Here is a 23,032-nt window from a genome sequence, read left to right as displayed (position 1 = left end):
ACAGCTTGTGAATGTCACACTTTACCATCACCCTCCTGAGCCTAAGTTTTAAATAGAAATTTAAAAACCTATATTAAACTTCAGTATAAAATGATCTTCAATGGGGAAAATATTGTGTTCACAGTTCCACTCTAAATTATTTAAAATCAGAATGAGAGGTCTGTGTGTTTGCTTTTGTGCTCCTTTAAGAATGAATCCAATCTAAGTTAAAAATGTAGCAGCGGAAAATTACCTTTTTATTCTTATTAGGAGATAAACTGCTAATGACTACTTAAAGTAAGTATAAGACACAGTCACCACTTGGCAAGAGAATAGGAAGACAAAATTTTCTCTTTCTGGAAAGGCACAAATAATTTTCTAGAAATGATATATTCACTCTACATAGATAGCTTTGTATAAAAGAGTTAATGTAATTGTTTTTAAGACAGACCATATTAAACTTACTACTTGAAAAAACTACTGAAGAAATTAGAAAACAAAATTTTTTTAATGAAAATCATTCATTCACAAGAAAGATTTAGTAAAGGAAGATGCTAGTGGTACAAAGCAGTCTATCTAATTAATCGGATTTGGATGCATTAACTGCTGTGGTTGTATTCTATATTCTGTTAACACTACAATGGCAAAAAATTAATATTTTCCCATATTTTGTGGTAAAACAATCAACATTATTTGCCCTGTGAAACTGATAGGTAGACATTGTGGAAATATTCTGTAACTTACAAATCAATCATGCTGACTCCATAGGAAGAATCAAAGGCATGTAATTCCTATCTAAAACTTTTCCTAGTCTACAAAAGAATAGGCCTATGGAATAGGATGCATCCAAGAGACAGTCTCCGCTTTGACAGTTAGAGTCTTATAAAGTGAGTCCCCTATATTAAGTATGCAGAAATGGTCTAATCTATAATTACTATATATATAAATAAGGAATCCAAATGCCAAATCTTTAAAGAGGTCAATAATAAAATTCTTCCTATCAAATAAGTAAAAAAAAGAACAATTCAGAAGGAGAGATTTTTATAATTAAAGTTGAGGCCTGTGTCTTTTTTTCCTTGCAACTTTATTAAATCATCACATTTAAATAAAGATGCTGGATCAAACCAAGGTATAGTCAATCTTAAACATTATCTTTGGCTTTTTGATGTCAGATATGTGGATGGATGAGAAACAGCTTTATGGGACAACTATTCTCTGCTTATCATTTCCCTACTTAGAGTGTAGCCTTGAGATACCACTTTAGAGACGTGGAAATACAAGGCTAATCAGCAATTTCTAACAGACACTAACTGCACACAGATGTGAAATTTAATGAGATGATGTCAATACTTTTTTTAAAAAAATGAATAAAAGTATAGAGAACCGTCAATTATCTGGGCTAGCGGAGGGGAACATTGACATGGATAATGAAAAGTGTACACAATGTTCCAGCTGAACAATGTTTGCCACTCTGCCATAAAGGTGTTCTTAACCCTTGACAGCTCTAGTTCATTGTCTGTGTAATAATAATAACAACAACTAGCTAACATCAAGTGATTACGTACCAGGCCTTAAGCTAATCATTTTATATGCATTACATAAACTTAATCTCTATAATACCACCATAAGGTTGGTTCTATTACTATCCCCATTTGAACATGAATAATTTACAGACTGAAAAAATAAACTCACTCATCTAAAATCTTAACAGTTACTGGCAGAACTGGAATTCAAACCAAGATGATCAGAATTGAAAACGATTTTCTTTGTTACTATTATACTGGTGTAATATTCCCACAGAGCCCTAACTCTTACCCGCACAGAGGAAATACTAAACATGCTTCAGTCTGTCTTCTATTGAAACCCCACTCGCAGAGGCAAGCATGGGTGTCTGAACTGCATTTTTATATACTTCATGAGAATACCTCAGTGTTCACTGTAATGATACCATGATATCCAGTAAGAATGTCCATAGCTTCATACTGACTTCATTGAAAATTAATTTTAACCCTCACACATAACTCCTTGCTTAAGATTGCTGAGTACCCCTGAATTGAGGAAAACCATAATGGAGAATCACTTCTCCAGTACATTACACTGTAACTGTGAGAGTGGATATCAGGGTGAGAGAGGAAGGATTTAATCAGAACCACGTGGCCCCATTAAATAAGGATTTAAAGTCAAACCTGACTGGGCTAATTTTTATTTTGCCTTTGATCTCCAGAACAAGCTTTATCACCCAGCATTGACAGCCCTATTATAGTCACACTAAGGTAATGCATCATTGATAGGTAACTTGGGTTATAAAATAGATCTAGGTGCTGCACAGAGGTACGGATCCAAACACCACACATGGTAACAACCTGTCAACGGGGTTTGGTTCTAATCTGGGAATTTTCCACTCCCTAGAAGAGGAAGTAATGCCAAGATGAGACATCCGCCACACCCCAAGAACAAGTATCTAAAAACTGAAGTGAAACTCTCATTTGCAGGTTTGCACCCTCCTCCCACATCTCCCAGATTAGGCCTGCCTATCATGGGATATAGATTTTTATGGTGATGAAAAGAGGTAAATTTGGAGCAATTTGTGGAATGTAGAGAGGACCTTAACCTAAATACGAGTTTCTGAAAATATGCCCTCTTTAAGATCAGCTTATGACAGCACAACTCAATGAAATCCCTTCTAAATTGGTCCAGCAAGACAGGAAATCTCCCGTAGTACTCCCAAGAATTGCAGCTACTGAGGAGCACAGCTGGGTTAGGGGAGGTGGCAGGAATAGGGGAGGGAAGGTTTGTCATATCAATGACAGTATTAAACACTACACAGGGACTAGTCCTAGGAAAAGTGGACACTCAATATATGTCTGAAACAAATTTTAAAACCCTGTCAAACACCCTCTTAAAATATACCACTATAAATAAAATCACATTCTTTATATTTTGCATGAATTTTAAAGTGCCACTATCTGAAGAAAAAAAAACAATCAGCCAGTTACATTAGCATGATGGCCACTGAGGTCAAGGCATTCTTGGTTCCTTGATTTCCGTCAAGGCTTCTAATATATAATGGCCTGTATGTGAAGAGCATATAGATGTATACAGTTGGGAAGGCATGGTATTTTAAAATAGTTTCTAACACAGTATTTCCAAAAAACAATGCTTTCCTCATTAAAACAGTAGCTGTAATGCCATACTTTTATCACGTTCTCCTTCCTTTTCAGCTCTACTCTTGGAGCTTATAAAAGATAACTAATATTTTTTTTAAAATAATGATAAAAGCATGACATAAATCATGGTGACTCTTAAGGAAAGAGGGTCTTCCTTTGATGCTTATCAGCCATTGTTACATCCTCTAAGCATTGTAAAAAGTAACACCTGTGTCTATAAGGCTCCCTTGCTTTCCCATGCTTCCCATGGGTATTAACCAATCAATCCTTTACACTGCTGCAGGGGATGGAAAATGGCGTTATGCAAAAAGTGTTACTGTCTCCATTTTCTGCCCAATTCAGAATCTGGTGAAAATTAACTTTTCCACCAAAACAAACAAACAAACAAACAACCAAAAACATAATAAAGTATCCCTTCTTATCACAACAGGGCAGAGAACAAATAGGCAGCAGACAGGATTGGCTGGCAAAATGGCCAAATAGGAACAGCTCCCATCTGCAGTTCCCAGCGAGATTGACACAGAAGGCAAGTGATTTTGGCATTTCCAACTTAGGTACCCGGTTCATCTCACTGGGACTGGTTGGACAGGTGGTGCAGCCCACAGAGGGCTAGCCAAACCTGGGTAGGAAATCCCTCGCCCAGGAAGCGCAATGGGTCGAGGGATTTCCCTCCCCCAGCCAAGGGAAGCCATGAGAGACTGTACCAGGAGGAACAGTGCACTCTAGCCCAGATACTGTTATTTTACCACAGTGTTCGCAACCGAAAGACCAGGAGATTCCCTCCGGTGCCTAGGCCACCAGGGCCCTGGGTTTCAAGCACAAAACTGGGCAGCCGTTTGGGCAGACACTGAGCTAGCAGCAGCAGTTTATTTTTCATACCCCAGTGGCACCTGGAATCCCAGGGAGACAGAACTGTTCGCTCCCTTGGAAAGGGGACTGAAGCCAGGAAGCCAAGTGGTCTGGCTGGGCAGGTCTCACCTCCATGGTGCCCAGCAAGCTAAGATCCACTGGCTTGAAATTCTCACTGCCAGCTTAGTAGTCTCAAGTTGACCTGGGAAGCTTAAGCTAGGTGAGGGGAGGGGCATTGCCTTTGCTGAGGCTTGAGTAGGTGGTTTTACCCTCACAGTGTAAACAAAGCTGCCAGGAAGGTGAAATGGGCAGAGCCCACTGCAGTTCAGTAAGGCCAGGCCGAAGGCCACTGTGGCCAGACTCCTCTAGATTCCTCCTCTCTGGGCAGGGCATCTCTGAAAGAAAGGCAGCTGCCCCAAGTCAGGGACTTAGAGATAAAACCCCCATCTCCCTGGGACAGAGCAACCAGGGAATGGGGTGGCAGTGGGCACAGCTTCAGCAGACTTAAACATCCCTGCCTGACAGCTCTAAAGAGAGCAGTGGATCTCCCAGCATGGTGTTCAAGCTCTGATAAGGGACAGACTGCCTCCTCAAGTGGGTCCCTGAACCCCGTGTAATCCTGACTAGGAGACACTTCTCAGTGGGGGCCAATAGACACTCATACAGGATAACTGTGGCTGGCATCTGGTGGGTGCCTCTCTGGGATGAAGCTTCCAGAGGAAGGAACAGGCAGCAATCTTTGCTGTTGTGCAGCCTTGGCTGGTGATACCCAGGAAACAGGGTCTAGATTGGACCTCCAGCAAATTCCAGCAGACCTGAAGCAGAGGCATCTGACTGTTAGAAGGAAAACCAAGAGAGATAGGAATAGCATCAACATCAACAAAAAGGATGTCCACTCAGAGACCCCACCCAAAGGTCACCAACATCAAAGACCAAAGGTAGATAAATCCACGAAGATGGGGAGAAACCAGCACAAATAAAAAAGCTTAAAATTACAAAAACCAGGCCGGGCGCGGTGGCTCAAGCCTGTAATCCCTGCACTTTGGGAGGCCGAGACGGGTGGATCACAAGGTCAGGAGATCGAGACCATCCTGACAAACACGGTGAAACCCCGTCTACTAAAAATACAAAAACCAGAACACCTCCTCTCCTCCAAAGGATCACAACTCCTCACCAGCAAGGGAACAAAACCAGATGGAGAATGAGTCTGATGAACTGACACAAGTAGGCTTCAGACAATGGGTAATAACAAACTTCTCTGAGCTAAAGGAGCATGTTCTAACCCAATGCAATGAAGCTAAAAACCTTGAAAAAAGGTTAGACAAATTGCTAACTAGAATAACCAGTTTAGAGAAGAATATAAATGACCTGATGGAGCTGAAAAACACAGCATGAGAACTTCGTGAAGCATACACAATTATCAATAGCTCAATCAATCAAGGGAAGAAAGGATATCAGAGATTAAAGATCAACTCAATGAAATAAAGCAAGAAGATAAGACTGGAGAAAAAAGAGTGAAAAGAAACAAACAAAGCCTCCAAGAAATATGGGACTATGAGAAAAGACAAAATCTACATTTGATTATTGTACCTGAAAGTGACGGGGAGAATGGAACCAAGTTGGAAAACACTCTTCAGGATATCATCCAGGAGATCTTCCCCAACCTAGCAAGGCAGGACAACATTCAAATTCAGGAAATACAGAGAACACCACAAAGATATTCCTCAAGAGCAACCCCAAGACACATAATCATCAGATTCTCCAAGGTTGAAATGAACGAAAAAATGTAAGGGTTGAAATGAATGAAAAAATGTAAGCGCAGCCAGAGAAAAGGGTTGGGTTACCCACAAAGGGAAGCCCATCAGACTAACAGCAGATCTCTCGGCAGAAACCCTACAAGCCAGAAGAGAGGGGGCACCAGTATTCAACATTCTTAAAGGAAAGTATTTTACACAGAATTTCATATCCAGCCAAACTAAGATTCATAAGGGAAGGAGAAATAAAATTCTTTACAGACAAGCAAATGCTGAGAGACACTGTCACCACCAGGCCTGCCTTACAAGAGCTCCTAAAGGAAGCACTAAACATGGAAAGGAACAAGCAGGACCAGCCACTGCAAAAACATACCAAATTGTAAAGACCATCAACACTATGAAGAAACTGCATCAACTAACGGGCAAAATAACCAGCTAGCATCATAATGACAGGATAGAATTCACACCTAACAATATTAACCTTAAATATAAACAGGCCAAATGTCCCAATTAAAAGACACAGACTGGCAAATTGGATAAAGAGTCAAGACCCATCAGTGTGCTATATTAAGGAGACCCATCTCACATGCAAAGACACACATACACTCAAAATAAAGGGATGGAGGAATATTTACCAACCAAACAGAAAGCAAGAAAAGCAAGGGTTGCAATCAATAAAACAGACTTTAAACCAACAAAGATAAAAAGAGACAAAGAAGGACACTACTAACGGTAAAGGGATCAATGCAACAAGAAGAGTTAACTATCCTAAACATATATGCACCCAATACAGGAGCACACTGATTCATAAAGCGAGTTCTTAGAGACCTACAAAGACTTAGACTCCCAAACAATAATAGTTGGAAACTTTAACACCCCACTGTCAATATTAGATCAATTAGACAGAAAATTAACAAAAATATCAAGGACTTGAACTCAGCTCTGGACCAACCAGAACTAACAGACATCTACAGAACTGTCTCCACCTCAAATCAACAGAGTATACATTCTTCTCAGCACCACATCACACTTACACATAACTGGAAGTAAAACACTCCTCAGCAAATGCAAAAGAATGGAAATCATAACAGTCTCTCAGACCACAGTGCAATCAAATTAGAACTCAGGATTAAGAAACTCACTCAAAACCACATAAGTACATGGAAACGGAACAACCTGCTCCTCAAAGACTACTGGGTAAATAAGGAAATTAAGGCAGAAATAAAGATGTTCTTTGAAGCCAATGAAAACAAAGACACAACATACCAGAATCTCTGGGACACATTTAAAGCAGTGTGTAGAGGGAAATTTATAGCACTACATGCCCACAAGAGAAAGCAGGAAAGATCTAAAATTGACACCCTGACATCACAATTAAAAGAACTAGAGAAGCAAGAGCAAACAAATTCAAAATCTAGCAGAAGACAAGAAATAATTAAGATGAGAGCAGAACTGAAGGAGATAGAGACAGAAAAAACTCTTCAAAACATCAATGAATCCAGGAGCTGGTTTTTTGAAAGATCAACAAAATAGGCCACTAGTCAGATTAATAAAGAAGAAAAGAGAGAAGAATCAAATAGATGCAATAAAAAATTATTAAGGGGATGTCACCACCAATCCCACAGAATACAAACTACCATCAGAAAATACTATAAATATCTCTACACAAATAAACTAAAAACTCTAGAAGAAATAGATAAATTCCTGGACACATACACTCTCCTAGAACTAAACTAGGAAGAAGTCGAATCCCTGAATAGACCAATAACAAGTTCCGAAATTGAAACAATAATTAATAGCCTACCAACCAAAAAAAGTCCAGGACCAGAAGGATTCACAGCCAAATTCTACCAGAGGTACAAAGAGGAGCTGGTAGCATTCCTTCTGAAACAATTCCAAACAACAGAAAAAGGGAGAGTCCTCTCTAATTCATTTTATGAGGCCAGCATCATCCTGATACCAAAACCTGGCAGAGACACAACAAAAAAAGAAAATTTCAGGCCAATATCCCTGATGAACATTGATGCAAAAATCCTCAATAAAATACTGGCAAACCAAATCCAGCAGCACATCAAAAAGCTTATCCATCACAATCAAGTCGGCTTCATCCCTGGAATGCAAGGCTAGTTCAACTTATGGAAATCAATAAATGTAATTTATCACATAAACAGCACCAAGGACAAAAACCACATTATCTCAAAAGATGCAGAAAAGACCTTTGACAAAATTCAACAGCCTTTCATGCTAAAAAGTCTCAAGAAACTAGGTATTGATGGGACGTATCTCAAAATAATAAGAGCTATTTATGACAAACCCACAACCAATATCATACTGAATAAGCAAAAACTGGAAGCATTCCCTTTGAAAACCAGCATAAGACAAGGATGCCCTCTCTCACCACTCCTATGCAACATAGTAAGTGGAAGTTCTGGCCAGGGCCATCAGGGAAGAGAAAGAAATAAGGGATATTCAATTAGGAAAAGAGGAAGTCAAATTGTCTCTGTTTGCAGATGACATGATTGTATATCTAGAAAACACCATCATCTCCACCCAAAATCTCCTTAAGCTGATATGCAACTTCAGCAAAGTCTCAGGATACAAAACCAATCTGCAAAACCACAAGCATTCCTATACACCAATAACAGACAAACAGGGAGCCAAATCATGAGTGAATTCCCATTCACAATTGCTACTAAGAGAATAAAATACCTAGGAATACAACTTACAAGGGATATGAAGGACAGCTTCAAGGAGAACTACAAACCACTCCTGAACGAAATAAGAGGACACAAACAAATGAAAAAACGTTCCACGGTCATGGATACGAAGAATCAATATTGTGAAAATGGCCATACTGCCTAAAGTAATTTATAGATTCAGTGCTATCTCCATCAAGCTACCAATGACTTTCTTCACAGAATTGGAAAAAAACTACTTTAAAGTTCATATGGAGCCTGCATAGCCAAGACAATCCTAAGCAAAAAGAACAAAGCTGGAGGCATCACACTACCTGACTTCAGACTATACTACAAGGCTACAGTAACCAAAACAGCATGGTACTGGTACCAAAACATATATATAGACCAATGAACAGAACAGAGACCTGAGAAATAACCACACATCTACAACCATCTGATCTCTGACAAACCTGACAAAAACAAGAAATGGGAAAAGGTTTCCCTATTTAATAAGTGGTGCTGGGAAAACTGGCTAGCCATATGCAGAAAGCTGAAACTGGATCCCTTCCTTACACCTTATACAAAATTAACTCAAGATGGCTTATAGACTTAAACATAAGACCTAAAACCATAAAAACCCTAGAGGAAAACCTAGGCAATACCATTCAGGATATAAGCATGGGCAAACACTTCATGACTAAAACACCAAAAGCAATGGCAACAAAAGCCAAAATTGACAAATGGCATCTAATTAAACTAAAGAGCTTCTGCATAGCAAAAGAAACTATCATCAGAGTGAAGAGGCAACCTCTAGAATGGGAGAAAATTTTTATAATCTATCCATCTGACAAAGGGCTAATATCCAGAATCTATGAAGAACTTAAACAAATTTACAAGAGAAAAAAAATAAACATCAAAAATAGGCAAAGGATATGAACAGACAATTCTCAAAAGAAGACATTTATGTAGCCAACAAACATATGAAAAAAAGCTCATCATCACTGGTCATTAGATAAATGCAAATCAAAACCACAATGAGATACCATCTCGTGCCAGTTAGAATGGCGATCATTAAAACATCAGGAAACAACAGATGCTGGAAAGGCTGTGGAGAAATAGGTACACTTTTACACTGTTGGTGGGGGTGTAAATTAGTTCAACCATTGTGGAAACAGTGTGGTGATTCCTCAAGGATCTAGAACTAGAAACACGATTTGACCCAGCAATCCCATTACTGGGTATATACCCAAAGGATTGTAAATCATTCTGCTATAAAGACACATGCACACACATGTTTACTGTGGCACTGTTCACAATAGCAAAGATTTGGAACCAACCCAAATGCCCATCAATGATAGACTGAATTAAGAAAATGTGGCACATATACACCATGGAATACCATGCAGCCACAAAAAAGGATGAATTCATGTCCTTTGCAAGCACATGGATGAAGCTGGAAACCATCATTCTCAGCAAACTAACAGAAGAACAGAAAACCAAACACGACATGTTCTCACTCATAAGTGGGAGTTGAACAATGAGAAAACATGGACACAGGGAGGGGAACATCACACACCAGGGCCTCTCGGGGAGTAGGGGACTAGAGGAGGGATGGCATTAGGAGAAATACCTAATGTAGATGACAGGTTGATGGGTGCAGCAGTCCACCATGGCATGTGTATACCTACGTAACAAACCTGCACGTTCTACACATGCACCCCAGAATTTAAAGTATAATTTAAAAAAAAGAAAAAAAAATGTTTTAAAAGGGTAGCAAATAGAAAGGACTCAGAAAAAAACAGGATATTATAGCATCCTGCTAAAAGAGAAAACGAAGCCATTTCCAATTTGATAAGGCAAAAGACACTTTTCCAGGGCACATTGAATTGAAGCAAAAATTCCTAAAACAAAAAGAAAGCAATGCAGTTCCCACAAAGTAATACAAATGCCCTAATATATATTTTAAAAAGTTATCCCAGGGTGAACCAGGAAAGGGTAAGCCCAAGAGGATCTAAAGAAATCTAAAAATACAATTGAGAAACAGTGAAAATTTCCAGAAAGCTTGATGACTTGAACACATGTATTTATCTCTCCCCCTTACAAATCCATACTAAAACAATAGTAAAATTAATACCCATAAGGGCAATCAAAATTAGTATAGAAAACACTAGAGACAAGACAGAAATAAAAATGTAAAGACAGGACACAAATGGTTGAGATGTCACATTGCCTAGGATGAGTGAAAAAAACAAACAAACCAAAAAAAAAACCTTGATACCTACATGATCCAAGGCATAAGCCAGTAAGAAATAAGTCAATTCATACTTCAGAGTCCCAAAAATACTCAAAAACTGGAAGCTGAAGTTCAAACTGGGGCTACAAATGATATGATTAGTTGGAATGAATTTAAGCTAGATGGAGGTCTTTGCCCCTAGTCTCCCTCGGCCAGCCCCCATCCCTTCCTAGTCCCGCCAGAGATGTATTCCCTGAAGAGGTTGAATCAGAGAATTCAACTGGGGCTTGGATACCAGGCAGAGTGGATATCAGATTGAAGAATCATACTGAATGAAAAAAAAAAAATCATGAGAAAGTCTGCATAGAGAACTGAAAGGTCCTCAGTCCCTTCTTGATCATCTCAGAATAGTGACAGCTAGGTTTATATGTCCTAAAAAAAATAAATTAGGGAAGTCCATTTTCGGAGAAACACCCAGTAACGAAAACAAGATCAAGAGATAGTAATATTTGAGAGTACTTAAATAAGACGACTAGGTCTTCACCAATAGTTCCTATGCTGAAGCCCACCAACTCACCAGCCACCCGGGCACAAAGCTTCCAATCAGCTTCTGAGTACATTACTCATAACATAAACTGAGAGCCAACAGTTTCTCTCCAAGAGGCATGACATAGACCTACCAAAAATCTCAACAGGTAAGGCAGAGACCAAAACAAATAAACAGAAACAAGAAACTCAAAGGAAATCCAGAAACAATTCAGAGAATATGTAAAAGGAAAAAAAATTTCCCAAGCTACATTTTGTATCCTCAGAAATACATGAAGTGATATGTTATTTGTTGAAATAAAACAGGATAATTTTTAAAAGAGCATTCAAAGAATAAGAAAGAGTTTGTGGAAATAAATGTTAGTATAATTAAAAATGCAATTAAAGGGTTAAAAATTAAAGTTAAAAAAACCAAGAAGGTAGGAAAAAAAGATTTAAAATAATAGGGAAAAGGTAAGGTAACTAGAAGATCAATCCAATAATGCCAACATCCATCTAATGAAAATGTTCTTTTAAAAGAGAAGATTAAAAAAATTAAACATATAAGAAAACTTGTTGAAACTGAAAGAAATTAACTTGAAAACTGAAAACACCCATTGAACACCAAGAAAAAGGATGACACCAGGGATAAAAAGAAAGTCCTAGAAAGTTCCACAAAGAAAAAAGCAAATAAAGAATGAATTGGGAAATCAGAATAGTCTAGGGATGTCAGTACAATCTAGGCACCTAGAAAACAATAAAACAAGGTATTCAAAAGTCTAAGAAAATATTATTTTCTAAACTAGAATCATATACTTGACCAGATTATTAATGAAGTAATCAATGACAGATAAAAACATAGTCATATGGCAAATCCCCCATCACCCTTTCTCAAGAAACTACTGGAGGATATACTTTAAAACAATGAAATAAACCAAAAACAAGACAGACATGTAACCCAGAGAATGGGTAGCTAACACTAAAAAAGGAGGAAAACATTCTCAGAAGAGGAAGCCTTATGACTATAGGATTAGAGATTAACCAATCCATATTATATTATGACTATAAAGAACTGCCAGGGCAATCTCAGTGGGGGAGAAAAACTGATAGACTATCTGATTTGTTTTGGAGGCATTTTACAGTTTTGGCAAATAGTTGCAGGCCTCAAATTGTGTTTAAAATTATGCTAATTTGAACAAAGGAAAAGTAGACAATGACAACTAAGAAAATCAAAAAGTTGTGCAAGGAAGGAAATTTACTCATAGCACACTTGTGGTTTCCCTATGACCAAAATTTATATTACCATACAACTGTAAATAATGTATATTAATTTAAGCCAAAAAAATGGGAAAAAATGTATTTGAGGATAGAAACATAACAGAGAACATTCTTGGTGTGTTCCTTTCTAACTTGTAAATCACTAGTTATATCTAAAGTCTGTTTCCCTCTAACACTTCTTTCTGGACATTCTCTTTCCTTTGGTCCTATTGAATCTACCCTACACAGATTTCTACTCCAGCATTTTCCATTCAGTACAGGGCTTTGTCCTGGAAAAGAACTTCAATTTGTCATTTTAGGGAAGTCACATGAGCAAGACTGGTGGACTACCCCCACAAAAAGACTGGATTAACACAAGTGAACAAATTTTGACATTTATTCTGCAATGAAATTCTTTGTGAATTTGCTAATTTCAAAACTATCCTTACTGCCTACACAGTAAAGTTCAATAACCTCTCCAAGGGTTTGAAATACAAAAGACATTTAATTATAAATTCCTCTAACTAGAAACAATTAAGGGGGAAAAATGATTTTTCCAAAAATAAGTTGAATCATTTCATTCATTTGCTTGCTTAGTGCTTATAAATAAGGAGTCCATATATAGTTTGCTCTCTCTCTTCCAAAACATTCAACCACCCTGGGAGAGAATGCATAATAAGGCACTGATAAAGTTTCATGCTGTCTTCCAGCACAGCATGCTATTATTGTAAGAGGGCTATTCCTTCTGTTTACCCAGTGATAAACAAAAAGATTGCACTTACCGAGCTGGGGCTGGAGTGCCGCCTAACTTTAGGTGACTCTTTGCCAGTGGAGGAGGTCTTAAAGTTAATGCAAGCATTGTTCTCAGAATGCACCCTCTTTACTTGATTAGCTGGTTTCTCAAATGGGTCAAAAGTGCTCTGTGTCCTCTGAACTCTGACTTTTTTATCCTCAGGAATTGTGTCCAGGGGTTTGATCACTGAGTCCATTCCCTGGCAGTTCCGTGTAGACATCTTTGTGACACATATCTGAGAAAAGAAGAAATTAAATTCAGAACTCTTAACTGCAACTTTAATATCACTAAACATGGCAATATATTACTCTAGAAAGCATGCCAATTTCAGTTTCAGGAAATACCCAAAAAGCCCACATTCTAAAAGCTGCATCAGCATAAATTACAGTACAAAAAATTTCTCACAAACATTCTGTTTATACTCACTTAGAGCTTACACTAAAAAATCTACCTCTAAAATGAGAAACTTAAGGCCCAGGCTGCTAGTAGTACCCTAAGATGATTCTTGAACTCTGTCACATGTTTTACCATCTGACTGGAAGTGGTTTATTTCTGAATCATTAAGAGGTTGGGTAACTGGCCTTAATTTAAAAAACAAAAAATAGGCAAATCAGATGCACACTAACTGATGGGTCATCGTGTAAGCAGCTAACCGAGGCTAGAGAAGGAAAGGGCATTATGTTGTTTAAAAGTTTTATGCATGAATACGTATGCTTAAAATCTGTCCCCATCTTGATTTCATCTGCCAATTGGAATGAACGGAGCTAATGGTTAGAGATATTAAAGAACTGAGGACAACGGTGGGCGTTTTCTTTATTTCAAAGCTAATGGATTAAAAGAAATAACGTGGTAAAAGAAAAACACTGAAATTATGGAAAACAGTATGGCAATTCCTCAAGGATCTAGAACTAGATGTACCATATGACCCAGCCATCCCACTTCTGGGTATATACCCAAAGGATTACAAATTATTCTACTACAAAGACACATGCACACGTATGTTTATTGCAGCACTATTCACAATAGCAAAGACTTGGAATCAACCCAAATGTCCATCTGTGACAGACCGGATTAAGAAAATGTGGCACATATACACCATGGAATACTATGCAACCATAAAAAAGGATGAGTTTGCGTCCTTTGTAGGGACATGGATGCAGCTGGAAACCATCATTCTTAGCAAACTATCACAAGAAGAGAAAACCAAACACCGCATGTTCTCACTCATAGGTGGGAACTGAACAATGAGATCACTTGGACTCGGGAAGGGGAACATCACACACTGGGGCCTATCATGGGGAGTGGGGAGTGGGGAGGGATTGCATTGGGAGTTATGCCTGATGTAAATGATGAATTGATGGGTGCTGACGAGTTGATGGGTGCAGCACACCAACATGGCACAAGTATACATATGTAACAAACCTGCACGTTATGCACATGTACCCTAGAACTTAAAGTACAATAGAAAGAAAGAAAGAAAGAAAGAAAGAAAGAAAGAAAGAAAGAAAGAAAGAAAGAAAGAAGAAAGAAAGAAAGAAAGAAAGAAAGAAAGAAAGAAAGAAAGAAAGAAAGAAAGAAAGAAAGAAAGAAAGAAAGAAAGAAAGAAGAAAGAAAGAAAAGAAAGAAAAGAAAAGAAAGAGAGGGGGGCGGAGCAAGATGGCCGAATAGGAACAACTCCAGTCTCCAACTCCCAGCGCGAGCGACACAGAAGACCGGTGATTTCTGCATTTTCAACTGAGGTACTGGGGTCATCTCACTAGGGAGTGCCGGACAATCGGTGCTGGTCAGCTGCTGCAGCCTGACCAGCGAGAGCTGAAGCAGGGCGAGGCATCGCCTCACCTGGAAGCGCAAGGGGGAAGGGGATCCGTTTTCCTAGCCAGGGGAACTGAGACACACAACACCTGGAAAATCGGGTAACTCCCACCCCAATACTGCGCTGTAAGCATACAGGCATTCCAGGAGAATATATCCCACACCTGGCCGGGAGGGTCCCACGCCCACGAAGCCTCCCTCACTGCTAACACAGCAGTCTGCCGCGATCTATCCACAAGGCAGCAGCGAGGCTGGGGGAGGGGCGCCCGCCATTGCTGAGGCTTAAGTAGGTAAACAAAGCCGCTGGGAAGCTCGAACTGGGTGGAGCTCACAGCAGCTCAAGGAAGCCTGCCTGTCTCTGTAGTCTCCACCTCTGGGGACAGCGCACAGCTGAAGACCAACAGGGGAAGTAGCGGGAGCCCGTGCAGACGCGAACGACTCTGTCTGACAGCTGTGGGGAGAGCCGCGGATCTCCCAACGTGGAGGTTGAGATCTGAGAACGGACAGACTGCCTGCTCAGGTGTGTCCCTGACCCCTGAGTAGCCTAGCTGGGAGAAATCCCCCACTAGGGGCAGTCTGACACCCCACACCTCACAGGGTGGAGTACACCCCTGAGAGGACACTTCCAAAGGAAGAATCAGACAGGTACACTCGCTGTTCAGCAATATTCTATCTTCGGCAACCTCTGCTGCTGATACCCAGGCAAACAGGGTCTGGAGTGGACCTCAAGCAATCTCCAACAGACCAACAGAGAGTCCTTCTGACTGTCAGAAGGAAAACTATCAAACAGGAAGGACACCTATACCAAAACCCCATCAGTTCGTCACCACCATCAAAGACCAGAGACAGATAAAACCACAAAGATGGGGAAGAAGCAGGGCAGAAAAGCTGGAAATTCAAAAAATAAGAGCGCATCTCCCCCTGCAAAGGAGCGCAGCCCATCACCAGCAACGGATCAAAGCTGGTCAGAGAATGACTTGGACGAGAGGAGAGAAGAAGGCTTCAGTCCATCAAACTTCTCAGAGCTAAAGGAGGAATTACGTACCCAGCGCAAAGAAACTAAAAATCTTGAAAAAAGAGTGGAAGAATTGACAGCTAGACTCATTAATGCAGAGAAGATCATAAACGAAATGACAGAGATGAAAACCATGACACGAGAAATACGTGACAAATGCACAAGCTTCAGTAACCGACTCGATCAACTGGAAGAAAGAGTATCAGCGATTGAAGATCAAATGAATGAAATGAAGCGAGAAGAGAAACCAAAAGAAAAAAGAAGAAAAAGAAATGAGCAAAGCCTGCAAGAAGTATGGGATTACGTAAAAAGACCAAATCTACGTCTGATTGGGGTGCCTGAAAGTGAGGGGGAAAATGGAACCAAGTTGGAAAACACTCTTCAGGATATCATCCAGGAGAACTTCCCCAACCTAGTAGGGCAGGCCAACATTCAAATTCAGGAAATACAGAGAACGCCACAAAGATACTCCTCCAGAAGAGCAACTCCAAGACACATAATTGCCAGATTCACCAAAGTTGAAATGAAGGAAAAAATCTTAAGGGCAGCCAGAGAGAAAGGTCGGGTCACCCACAAAGGGAAGCCCATCAGACTAACAGCAGATCTCTCGGCAGAAACTCTACAAGCCAGAAGAGAGTGGGGGCCAATATTCATCGTTCTTAAAGAAAAGAATTTTAAACCCAGAATTTCATATCCAGCCAAACTAAGTTTCATAAGTGAAGGAGAAATAAAATCCTTTACAGATAAGCAAATGCTTAGAGATTTTGTCACCACCAGGCCTGCCTTACAAGAGACCCTGAAGGAAGCCCTAAACATGGAAAGGAACAACCGGTACCAGCCATCGCAAAAACTTGGCAAAATGTAAAGACCATCGAGGCTAGGAAGAAACTGCATCAACTAACGAGCAAAATAACCAGTTAATATCATAATGGCAGGATCAAGTTCACACATAACAATATTAACCTTAAATGTTAATGGACTAAATGCTCCAATTAAAAGACACAGACTGGCAAACTGGATAAAGAGTCAAGACCCATCAGTCTGCTGTATTCAGGAGACCCATCTCACATGCAGAGACATACATAGGCTCAAATACAAAATTAATGTGCAAAAATCACAAGCATTCTTATACACCAGCAACAGACAAGCAGAGAGCCAAATCAGGAATGAACTTCCATTCACAATTGCTTCAAAGAGAATAAAATACCTAGGAATCCAGCTTACAAGGGATGTAAAGGACCTCTTCAAGGAGAACTACAAACCACTGCTCAGTGAAATAAAAGAGGACACAAACAAATGGAAGAACATACCATGCTCATGGATAGGAAGAATCAATATCGTGAAAATGGCCATACTCCCCAAGGTTATTTATAGATTCAATGCCATCCCCATCAAGCTACCAATGACTTTCTTCACAGAATTGGAAAAAACTGCTTTAAAGTTCATATGGAACCAAAAAAGAGCCCGCATTGCCAAGACAATCCTAAGTCAAAAGGACAAAGCTGGAGGCGTCACGCTACCTGACTTCAAACTATACTACAAGGCTACAGTAACCAAAACAGCATGGTACTGGTACCAAAACAGAGATATAGACCAATGGAACAGAACAGAGTCCTCAGAAATAATACCGCACATCTACAGCCATCTGATCTTTGACAAACCTGAGAGAAACAAGAAATGGGGAAAGGATTCCCTATTTAATAAATGGTGCTGGGAAAATTGGCTAGCCATAAGTAGAAAGCTGAAACTGGATCCTTTCCTTACCCCTTATACGAAGATTAATTCAAGATGGATTAGAGACTTAAATGTTAGACCTAATACCATAAAAACCCTAGAAGAAAATCTAGGTAGTACCATTCAGGACATAGGCATGGGCAAGGACTTCATGTCTAAAACACCAAAAGCAACGGCAGCAAAAGCCATAATTGACAAATGGGATCTCATTAAACTAAAGAGCTTTTGCACAGCAAAAGAAACTACCATCAGAGTGAACAGGCAACCTACAGAATGGGAGAAAATTTTTGCAACCTACTCATCTGACAAAGGGCTAATATCCAGAATCTACAAAGAACTCAAACAAATATACGAGAAAAAAACAAACAACCCCATCAAAAAGTGGGGAAAGGATATGAACAGACATTTCTCAAAAGAAGATATTCATACAGCCAACAGACACATGAAAAAATGCTCATCATCACTGGCCATCAGAGAAATGCAAATCAAAACCACAATGAGATACCATCTCACACCAGTTAGAATGGCAATCATTAAGAAGTCAGGAAACAACAGGTGTTGGAGAGGATGTGGAGAAATAGGAACACTTTTACACTGTTGGTGGGATTGTAAACTAGTTCAACCATTATGGAAAACAGTATGGCAATTCCTCAAGGATCTAGAACTAGATGTACCATATGACCCAGCCATCCCACTACTGGGTATATACCCAAAGGATTATAAATTAGTCTACTACAAAGACACATGTACACGTATGTTTATTGCGGCACTATTCACAATAGCAAAGACTTGGAATCAACCCAAATGTCCATCATGTGACAGACTGGATTAAGAAAATGTGGCACATATACACCATGGAATACTATGCAGCCATAAAAAAGGATGAGTTTGCGTCCTTTGTAGGGACATGGATGCAGCTGGAAACCATCATTCTTAGCAAACTATCACAAGAAGAGAAAACCAAACACCGCATGTTCTCACTCATAGGTGGGAACTGAACAATGAGATCACTTGGACTCGGGAAGGGGAACATCACACACTGGGGTCTATCATGGGGAGGGGGGAGGGGGGAGGAGGGAGGGATTGCATTGGGGAGTTATACATGATATAAATGATGAATTGATGGGTGCTGACGAGTTGATGGGTGCAGCACACCAACATGGCATAAGTATACATATGTAACAAACCTGCACGTTATGCACATGTACCCTAGAACTTAAAGTATAATAAAAAAAAAAAAAAAAAAAAGAAAGAAAGAAAAGAAAGAAAGAAAGGGGGGGGGAGGGAGGGAGGGAGGGAGGGAGGAAGGAAGGAAGGAAGGAAGGAAGGAAGGAAGGAAGGAAGGAAGGAAGGAAGGAAGGAAGGAAGGAAGGAAGGAAGGAAGGAAGGAAGGAAGGAAGGAAAGGAAGGAAGGAAGGAAGGAAGACAGACACTGAAAAGCATTCATTTCAAAATTTGATTTACGTTACTCTACCAGACCTCCACTTCCTTCCCTTCTTCTTCCTTCTTTACCCATTCTCTTCCTGCCCACCCTCTCATTTTATTTTAGTCTCTGTGACTTTTGTTCCTTGCTTTTTACTTTATGTTCTAAGCCTGTCATTCTCCCTATACTCTGGAGACTTTGTTGTCCTTATTAGATAATTTGATGGCCTCTGGCTTGTCTGTAAAGCTAGCTAATTTAATTGTTCTCTCTAAAGAAAATATAATTCTAAATAAAATTGTTTATAGAATGTTTTTCTTCTTATAAAAAGTTCCCACATCCCTATATGCTATCAAAAGCAGAAAAACAGAAGATATTTATGAAAAGCCCACATTGTTAAGGTAAAAATATAAAGTTTTTAAATACATACTTTGGATCCGTGGTTGGTTGAGTATGTGAATACAGAACCCACCAATACACAGAGCTAATATGTATAGAATGATTGCATGTGGGGGATAAATGCAGCTATGTATATGGATAGAAGTAGACAGACACAGATATAAATACAGACACAGATGCATAGATATAGACATCTGTGAGTGCATGAGCATAATGAAAAGTATATAGGAAAACACACCAAACTATTAACATCAGATATCTCCAGACATGTGGAATTGAATGGGTAAGATTAGCAATTTTTTGAACACTCTTGTGTGAATTTTATAATAAATACGCCAACATATGTAATGTTTTTAAAACCACTAAAGTAGAAAAGTATATATAACTAAAATAAACCATTTCAAGTTTTTGAAACAAAAAATTTTTAATTGTTAAACATCAACCCTAAGAGTATGTCTCAACTACTAAGCACAGGCTGAATTCTAACTAAGTCAAATGAGAAGAATATTATCATACTTTTTAGCATATGAGAAAACAGCTGAAGATATTTTTAAAAGACTCAAGGCAGAGTCCTCTAGTCATGATTAAAAAGTAAAAATTTATTACAAGTATGTTGGAGCGTGCAATATTTTTAAGGATTTTTGTGCTCTTCTTAAGGATGTGAAGGCAGTAGAAAAGAAACCACCCATGACACTAAGGCAATTAAATCATAAATACATGGGCCTGAGAAGTCAATGAACTGCAAACACAGAAAATTTGAAAGAAAAAAAAAAATGTAAGGGCACAATGAAATCAAATTACTTAAAACAGAGAGAGAAAGTAAAAGATAAGAATGACAGAAAATGGTTCATGACTAAATTAATACAGAAAGGCAATTACAAAGCATCTCAGACTAAATAAAAATGATAACACAAAATATGAAAATGGTGAGATTCAGCTAAAGTAGTACTTTAGCTGTAGGAAAATTTGTAATACTAAATGACTAGAGAAAAGAAGAAAGGTCTCAAAGCAATGACCTCAGCGTCCACCTAAAAACACACACACACACACAAAAAAAAAAAAAGAAGGAAAGAAAAAAAGCAAATAAAAACCAAAATAAGACTGAAATAATAAATAAGAAAGTGGATATAAATAAAATAGAAAACAGAAAACAATAAAGAAAAATCAATAAAACCAAAAGCTGGTTTTCAGAGAAGATTTTTTTTTAATGATGAACATTTAGCCATACAGATAAGGGGGAAAAAAAGTAGAAAATATACATTGCCAATATTACTATCAGGAATGGAGCGGTGACATCACTACAGATTTTCTACAAATATTATAAACAACATTATGCCAATAAATTCCACAAGTTAGATGAAACCAATTCTTTGAAAGACAAAAACTAACCAAAGATCACTCAGTAAAAAAAAAAATAGATAATCTGAATAGGCCTGTGTCTATGACAGGAATTGAATCTGTGGTCAAAAACATTACCACAAAGATAATGCCAGGGCCAGATGGCACCACTGGTGAAGTTAAACCAAACATTAATGGAAGAAATAACATCAATTGTACAGAAACTCTTTCAAAATATAGATGAGGAGGATATATTTCCCAACTCATTTTATAAGGCCAGTGTCATTCCAAGACCCAAATCGCACAAAAACATTGTAAGGAAATTATAGATCAATCTCTCTCATGACCACAGATGTGAAAAATTACTAGTACATCTTCAACAAATTGAATGCAATAGTATATAAAAAAGATAGTAAACCATGACAATGTCACACTAATCCCACAAACACAACAAGGTTGGCTTAACATTCACAAATGTGTAATTCGCCAGTTTAACATACAGTGGTAGGTAGTCTCTAACATGGCTCCCAATAACACCCACTTCTAAGTATTCACACTTTTATGTAATCCCCAGCTCTTGAGTGTGGGCTGCATTTGTTGACTTGTATCCCATAAATATAATACGGCAAAAATCATAGGATACCACTTCTGAGAAAACTCATAGGAAAAATATTTCTTCTATTTTGGTGCTCTCTCTCTGCCTTGAGTTTCCCCTCTTAGATCACTAGACCTGGGGAAAGTCGACTGCCATGCCATGAGGCAGCCCTGTGGAGAGGCACATGTGCAGAAACACTAGGGCCTGCAAACAACCTTGTGAGTAAAGTTTCAGGGCCAACCACAGTTCCAGCTTCCTGCTTGAGTGGTGGAATCTCATAAGAGACCCTGAGCCAGCTAAGGAGCATCTGCAGGAGACCCATAGGAACTAAGATTTTTAAAAAATGTTTGTTGTTTTAAGATGTTAAGTTATGGGATAATTTGTTATGAGGCAACAGATAACTAATGCACAGGTTTTTTTTGTTTTTTGTTTGTTTGTTTGGTTGGTTGGTTGGTTTTTTTTGAGACAGAGTCTGACTCTGTCGCCCAGGCTGGAGTGCAGTGGCCGGATCTCCACTCACTGCAAGCTCCACCTCCCAGGTTTACGCCATTCTCCTGCCTCAGCCTCCCAAGTAGCTGGGACTACAGGCGCCCACCAGAGCGCCCAGCTAATTTTTTGCATTTTTAGTAGAGACGGGGTTTCACCATGGTCTTGATCTCCTGACCTTGTGATCCGCCCGCCTCGGCCTCCCAAAGTGCTGGGATTACAGGCCTGAGCCACCGCGCCCGGCCTAATGCACAGTTTTTTAAAACTCATATGATCATCTCAATAGACTCAGGAAAAGCATTTGATAAATTCAGCATCCATTCACAATAAAAACTCTCCACCAACTAAAAACAGAGTAAAACTTCCTCAACCTGATAGAGAGCATCTACCAAAACATTACATGTAACATCATACTTAATGGTGAGAAACTAAATGCTTTTCACGTAAAAACAGGAACAATTCAAGGACATCCACTTTCATCACTTTGATTTAACATTGTATTTTAAGTTCTAGAAAATACAGTAAAGCAAAAAAGTCATTTGTTGGCTTCAGGAAAGAGAGGAACTCCAATTAGAAATTCTGATGGCTCTCTGAGCCTATACAATTTAAGCAAGAGAAACTGTTACAGAATCTACTGCAAGTACAGCTTTCTCTCCATCTTCATGCCTTAACGGCCTTACAATACATATTTTGAGTCAGGTAGCCTCTCATTTAATGGATCTGACTATGGCACACTTGATAACTATAAAAATCAGTGAAAACTATGCACCTGTGGAAAACCAACGTCTCTATTCTATCATTAAGACAGAAGAGTGGCAGCCTTTTCCTACTTTTTGAGAAAAAAAAAAATTAACAAGGTTCTCAACTTAAAATATTTCCCATAAATATTCTTAAACATTTCACGTTTACCATTTTTGCTAACTACTAGCAAATGACAAAATAAAAGTAGAAAACAATCAACTTGGCTGGGCATGGTGATGCACACCTGTAGTCCCAGC

The 23,032-nt window shown here is 39.0% G+C and overlaps 1 protein-coding gene across 2 annotated transcripts in view; it reads right to left on the bottom strand.

Moving 5' to 3' along the window:
- CDK14 (cyclin dependent kinase 14) overlaps positions 1-23,032 on the bottom strand; it is a 598,852-nt gene that overhangs the window by 451,252 nt on the left and 124,568 nt on the right. For both annotated transcript variants that reach the window (XM_010354653.2, XM_030932371.1), the window contains one exon: positions 13,225-13,470. In XM_010354653.2, the coding sequence (XP_010352955.1) occupies positions 13,225-13,470 (246 nt within the window). The remainder of the gene's footprint in view (positions 1-13,224; positions 13,471-23,032) is intronic.

This window comes from Rhinopithecus roxellana, chromosome 6 (assembly GCF_007565055.1).
Source record: "Rhinopithecus roxellana isolate Shanxi Qingling chromosome 6, ASM756505v1, whole genome shotgun sequence".
NCBI lineage: Eukaryota > Metazoa > Chordata > Mammalia > Primates > Cercopithecidae > Rhinopithecus > Rhinopithecus roxellana.
This window is presented reverse-complemented; position numbering and strand designations above follow the sequence as displayed.